We start from the raw sequence: 6,719 nt of genomic DNA on the forward strand, positions 1-6,719 counted from the left end.
TTTCAACCCCACCAAAAAAAAAAAAAAAAAATCTAATTGGAGAATTTAAGTGTCAATTAGAGAAAATAATTACTGGATAAGAGTCTGAAGCAACGTCTTTTGGTAACAAGGTGATAAGACTCTAGCTATAGATAGAGAAAAATAACTGAAAAATGAATCATTATTAAAGAACAGTGATGAATCTCAGAACCAACACCTAAAGTTCCCAACAGATCACACTCTTATTAACTAACCAAACTAACTTCCAGGAGCGTATCACACCGCTGTCACATTTTTTGCCGCGCCCCCAAAGCGCCACCTATACTGGAAAGAAACTCGAGACTTCGAATTGGGGGGGACAAAAATTCAAATCTATATTGCCATAAAGATAGTAAACCAAATAGAATACTGCTTTTTTCCTAATAGTACAACATTAAATCGATCTTGCAAACACACAAAATGTATCAGAATGTGACTTACAAGATAACAACTAGTTTTGTGTTAAGCCAGGCTTAAGCGGGGCAATATGAGCTTGTTTATTTGGACAAATGCGAAATGAATAAAAGCAATGTGCTTAAAGAATGTTTTGAGTAATCTTGTATTCATGTATCTCTCTTTAATTTTTATCACCTTCTTAATAGCTTTAGTACATCTCCCACCAAATGCAATGACCCAGTGACAAGAACCTGTATTTTATAGCAAATGAAATATTATTTAGATAGCAAGTGAATGATATTTGGTAAAATGGATCGAATGCAACACTAATAAGATAGTCGAGTTTTGCTTTGAGATTCATTCCAAGGGACAATTTACCAAGCATGAAAGGCAAAAATGAAAATCGTAGACACTAAGAAACATTTTTGAATGTCATTCTGCATATTAACCAATTACCATTTGAGAAATCTAGATTCAAACGAGCAGTTATCTCGGTAGCAATCTTACCTGAAGTCTTAAAGACGGATTTTCCTTGACGCAATCCCGCAGCCAATTTATTGTTAGAGGCAACGAAGGCATTACTGCACTGCACGCGAATTGATTATCTGTAGGACTGCAATTAGAAGCATCCTCATAAAGAAATTCTCGAGGCAAATTTCTAGCAATATCAATCCTGGAGCCTTTGTCAGAAACAACATCTACTTCTGCAAGTACACAATTAACAATGAAAAATATTTAACCTGGTTAGATCAGTTTCAAGAAAGAAAGAGAATAGGAAGAGAAAGAGATAGAAATAGAGAACTTAGAGAAGAAGAGAGGGAATTAGGAATATAGAAAGGAAAGAAGATGAACAATAGAGAGGGAATATGAATATTCAATCAAGTCTTTCGTCTGGACAGCAATAACATTCTTTAGCCTATTCATAGAGAAGAAAATAACAAGGAAAAAAAACAACACTAAAAGAAAAGGGAAGTAAGCTAACAAATAATTAGAAACTACCAAAGTATCATTAAAGGAAAACTTGATAAAATAATTTTGGGAAGTCAAAATAATAAAATAGTAAGAAATCAAACTTACAAACTACTTTTTATACTTATTGTAATGATCTTTCTCCTAATCTTTTTTTGTACTCATCACCCTTCACACCCTTTCTACTAGAGAAGCAACGAGTAACAAAACCGGGTATGCATATATTTTTCAAGATGCCAAAAAAATCAGAGCATACCTTTTCCATGAATAATCTTCTCCCAAAGTCTCTGTAGACTGTATTGCCAGAACAAGTCTTTGTTAGAGATATCTAAAGGAATGACTGAGGCACCGGATGTAACTTTGTTATATGCCGACATGCTTGGGACAAAGAGGGCCTTCGAGAAATGAGTACCTGAGCAAGATTACAAGCAATCTTCAGAAACATAAAATGCTCTTAAGTTTTCATACCATGCAGAAACAACCGAACGGTTTGAGGATTGCGGCACTGAAGAGGGGAACCCGAGACTAGTAAAATCATAACCAACCTTTTCAATCAGTAACACACACCAAGTTCCAAGTCAATCCCGTTATTTATAGAAAGAAAAGTTAAAGCTCTAGCAATACCTGAGGAAGCACAAGTACTTAAAAGCCGTGGAAACAAAATTTGAGGGTCTCTGACTTCCATACAATTGAACAGAAGAATCTACAAGAAGTTGTAAACAGTGCACAGGGAGGCAATTAATATATATAGATAAATTATGGATGAAAAAGACCGTCCATCACTTGTATAGGCCATAATCCATAATAACAATATCACCATAGATCCATAAACACCTTAAAACATCAGATGAGTTTAATGGACTTGCCTGCTTTGATATTTTACGGGAGGCCTCTACGCTTGTTCTTTCGTGTTGAATGTGACCATTCTGGAAAATACCATTCATGTTTTCAACCTTATAAGAAGAAATTAAAGAATTCTCGTTTTCGTTAATGGCACTAGAGAACCATTTGGCACAAACTTCCATGCTCTCCGGACTATGAGCTCCATCTAAGTAGAAAATCAGATCCCCACATGAGCTTTCAAATACATTTGATGAAGTGTACGACACTGAAGAAGTATCACGAGCTATCTGAGCTCTTCCTGCAATATATGCACTTGAAAGTCCTCTACGAAAGGCCTCTGGTAGCTCACCTTCTAGGCTATCCTGAATTTATTTACATCATACAAAAGTTAACACAACAAAAGAAGGCAAATGAAGGCAAAGAAGTAGTCAGACCCGTATTGAAAAACGTTTACACTAGGAGGAGTAAGAGTGACAAAAAGACTAAAGTTGGGGGTCAAGGTGTAATTTTAGAAAGTGGCTAGGCAGTGCAAAGGCTGGAATCAGGGTATTTGGGGGGCTGGAAAAGATTGGGGCAAGGGTCGAGTTTTCTTTGGTTGTCGTTGTACTGAACCCACCGTCGGTGGCTAGGAGTTCCGGAGTACTCGAAATCTCCGGGTCTCTCGTGTCGATTGTCTTCTGTAATTGTAGTTGGCTGTTTGAATTCAATAAACGCTACCCTGATTTCTCTCATCTTTCACGCTGTGCATCTGTGTGTGCGTGTGTTTGGCTGTGAAACTAACCAGGTCCCTTACAGAAGTTACTTTTCAAATGTTTAGGACTAACAGGTGGAAATTGAAGACAAATTGGACAATGCAAATGTAGCCAGTTTCAACCGAAGACTAGCCATTTTGGTAGATATTAGAGGTACCACTTCTCCTTAGTTAAAATTATTAGCAGGTGGACCATTATTGATTCTTATATTTTAGAAATTAAACATAAAAAGAAAGGATATATAAAGCTTCACCAACATTTTTAAATAGCTTTTCCCAGTTCCCTGTTCTTTGAAGCCAACATTTGCAAAGGGAAACAGCAAGACCGGCATTAATTAGCTGATGATCACCAGACAGGCTAAGCTCTAAGCCCTCCAACTTTTCATGGTCAAGTGTGGGCGCTACTTCCAGCGGAACCTGCAAAATAGGTACACAAACAGATCAATTGATTCACCAATTCCCCACATGTGCATGTGTTTTTTATCGGTAAAATGCTTCAGTAGAATGATGAAGTTTATAGAAGATCTGAAATTAACCATCTACATAAGCACTCAATTCCTTTATTTCGGGTTTTTTTGGTCTTTAGTATTCTTCCCACTACAAAGTAACATGCAATACCATCAAAGATGATGACTTTAGATCATTTTTGGATAGTTCTTGGTAGTTGGTATACCCAGTCTTATAATTTGCATGAATAAAGTTATAAGATTCAATTGCATGCGTGGTATTCAATTGGGTTTAACTGTTATCACAACTTGAAGCAAAAACAGAATCTTTAGTCAACCTGTAGACAAATCAATTAAGACACAATTATGGTATCTATGACTAAGAGTATTTTTCCAATAGAAACAGCTAATCGCGGGTAATGTAAAGACAAGAAGAAGTTATTTCACCATCAGAAACCTTATGGCAGGGATTTTTTTAGGAAAAAATGGAGAATCTGTTGTTTTATGATAGGACTAAGGATGACAATTACCATAAGCTCAGAGGCTCTCTCTTGAATGACGTCCATCGCTTCAGAAGGTTGGGATACCGTGAATGCTGGAATTTTAGGCTTCAGGAGCAGGGAAGACATCAACCCAATTCAGAAAATGCTTGAAAACTAAAACTGCCAATTTGAGTAATCAAAACAGATATTGAAATAAATAACTCATTTCCAAAGCAAAATATATCCATGCCAGTTCAGTTGCTTCTTAGGATATTTATACCTTGAAAATTCCAGCCTTATGTGAAGCTATCTGCCCAAGGGTCGTTCCTGGAAAATGTCACAGTACATAACTTAAGCACGTAAGCACTCATTTGTTTCTAGCTATCCAAAAAAATACTTATCACGAAATTGAAGAAAACGCAACAAGTGTCGAAGCTGATAGGAGCGATCATATCAAGAACTGAAATAAGATACTATTTTGAGAAAAATAAAACTTCAAATAATTATCAAGGAGTAAGGACACGCACCCAATGTCTCTGTATGATCCATCCCCAAAGACGTAATGCCACAAACAACAGGTTCTTTGATCTGCTCGTTTTACAACCATAATGCAAGAGCCATTCAGATAAAGAAAACAACGGGCCTAATAAGACTAATTCTCTTCATCACATAACTCTCATTGTCTTGTCAAAGAAAGGGGGAAAAATCGTAATTTTAGAAAACTTTGTGGAAGCTTATTAACGTACTTATGTACTTAGATGCATACCACGTTTGTCGAATCTGTTTTTCCCCCAAGACCAACTTCAAAAATAGCAACATCAACCTAAAAAAAAGCTGTCCTTAGTGGAAAAATTATCTAATTAGGGGAGCAAAATAAAACAAAATTTTAATCAACTGTATGAGTTTGAAACTAGGGCAAGCTTCAACATTACCTACTAAGGGATGACATACCTGTTCAGAAACAAAAATTTTGAAGGCCAAAACTGTGAGGAACTGAAACAATGGAGGCATTGGCAGATCCTCCGTAATATTTTCCTAAATATTCAAACTTATTAGAATAAAAAACTTATACTTATAGGGATCTTTCATAGTGTTACTTCCAATGCAAAATTTTTTTCTTTCATTTTTTTTTTAATAAAATCTCCTTTCTTAATATACTGATGGAGAATATTAATTAGCTGTAGTATTTAGTTTTTATTAATTAGGATTTTGTCCTATTGGGGTAGTTTACCGTTACTAAATTTCCTTATTTTATTTCTGTGCACCAAAAACAATAAATAATACCTCCAGTTTGTGCCAGCAATCCCAAAAATAGTGAAGAAACTTTTCTTCAGTAACTTCCAACCTAGACATACAATCTATAGTTAGAATTAAAACAACAAAAGATGAAATAATATTGACCAGTTAAGAAAACATTTTTAAACATGATTCAATTCAACTCTAGTTTTGAGATGATGAAAGCTAAAGATAAATCTAATCGTTACTTTCCATACATTTCAAGGATTCTTATCGACCATTTATCATTAAATCAGGAAGAGAATGCCTTTTAGAAAGTACTTTGCAAAAAAAAAAAAAAAAGGTTCCACAGACATTAATTTGGCAGCCGAAGTCAACCCATCTGCATGATGATGTCCAAGGGACCAAACACAACTACTTCTTACAATTTTGTAAATGTGTGTTTCTACTCGAATCAGCAGATGAAATAAGAATCAATCATAATATCACAAGCACTTTGTGACAACAACAAGGTCTAAATGTTCTGACCAGATTAGGGGGAAAAAAAAAAGACATGAAATTTCTACTCTATGTAATGTGGGTGGGACCACATAAACACAATGCAATTATCAAAACCGCAGATATAAGGAACTTGTACGAAATTTACCCATTTATACGGAATCTTTCCCTCACATCAATTAGGTGAGGGGAAGTGAAAAGCCCAGTTCGAAAACCACACTCCCGTAGAATAGCCTCACAAAATGTACATGTTGAACCCTAAAATGTGAACCCCAAAATGAGACAGAAACGAGTTAGAACAAAAGTAAATTATGTTTGACGACTTTAACAAGTCACTAGATCAAACTTAAAAGATGTAACCATTGCCATCCATATAATAATAATTATAAAGGCTACAAGGATCTAGGAGGTACCTTCCCCTTTGTTCCAGCCACATGAATAATTTTTAGTCCTAATATATCTTCTTCCAAGCTAAGTATCTGTAAGCAAAACAGTATTATACATTTCAACATTGAGGAACTTTATTTAAGAGAAAAGAATTCAAACTTGGCGAGGCAATATCAGATGTTCCAGAGAAAGCTTTGCACGAAAAATAAGATAAAATACATTAATCATGCAAGTTACAACTTCTAACCCTTAAGAAAACTATATTGACATAAAATGCACGTCGGCCAAATTTTGTAATACATCAATAACTGCTACCTTTAGATACATTGACATCCGTTCCAACTTTTCGTATTTACCACCAATAGATGATTTCTCTCCGCGCTTCTGACGTGTAATAAGAGAAGAAAGGGCTTCCATGGCAGCCTCATATGAAGATGAAAGAGGCAAGTCTTCCAGGTAATCTTTGACGAGGACATTATTTTCAATCTTTTCCATAACTTGGGATGACATCTTTGTACATCTAAAACCTACAAAAATAAAACAATAAGAGGTTCCCAAATCTAATCCTAGTATTTCACAAATAGACAAGGTACCAAAAGAAAGAAAAAGATTAACGGTCCACGAGCTTTGCCATTTGATAAATTCTAAATAACATTAATGAGTCTCAGATAGATGTTTCCTGCTGTCCTGCTG

At 35.5% G+C, this 6,719-nt stretch overlaps 1 protein-coding gene across 4 annotated transcripts in view; it reads right to left on the minus strand.

The window, feature by feature from the left end:
* Positions 1–249: 249 nt before the first annotated feature.
* LOC21398600 (folylpolyglutamate synthase) overlaps positions 250–6,719 on the minus strand; it is an 8,115-nt gene continuing 1,645 nt past the window's right edge. The window contains exons 3-17 of one of the 4 annotated variants that reach the window (XM_024169661.1): positions 6,342–6,553; positions 6,053–6,118; positions 5,788–5,897; positions 5,190–5,250; positions 4,857–4,940; positions 4,672–4,728; positions 4,433–4,493; positions 4,186–4,232; positions 3,954–4,031; positions 3,236–3,394; positions 2,250–2,588; positions 2,008–2,086; positions 1,640–1,795; positions 922–1,118; positions 250–665 (exon numbers count right to left, since the gene is read on the minus strand). In XM_024169661.1, the coding sequence (XP_024025429.1) occupies positions 606–665; positions 922–1,118; positions 1,640–1,795; positions 2,008–2,086; positions 2,250–2,588; positions 3,236–3,394; positions 3,954–4,031; positions 4,186–4,232; positions 4,433–4,493; positions 4,672–4,728; positions 4,857–4,940; positions 5,190–5,250; positions 5,788–5,897; positions 6,053–6,118; positions 6,342–6,553 (1,766 nt within the window). In that variant the 3' untranslated portion in view covers positions 250–605. The remainder of the gene's footprint in view (positions 666–921; positions 1,119–1,639; positions 1,796–2,007; positions 2,087–2,249; positions 2,589–3,235; positions 3,395–3,953; positions 4,032–4,185; positions 4,233–4,432; positions 4,494–4,671; positions 4,729–4,856; positions 4,941–5,189; positions 5,251–5,787; positions 5,898–6,052; positions 6,119–6,341; positions 6,554–6,719) is intronic. The other 3 variants (XM_024169664.1, XM_024169662.1, XM_024169663.1) reach the window with 3 other exon arrangements.

The sequence above is a fragment of the Morus notabilis genome, unplaced genomic scaffold (genome assembly GCF_000414095.1).
Source record: "Morus notabilis unplaced genomic scaffold, ASM41409v2 Scaffold645, whole genome shotgun sequence".
NCBI lineage: Eukaryota > Viridiplantae > Streptophyta > Magnoliopsida > Rosales > Moraceae > Morus > Morus notabilis.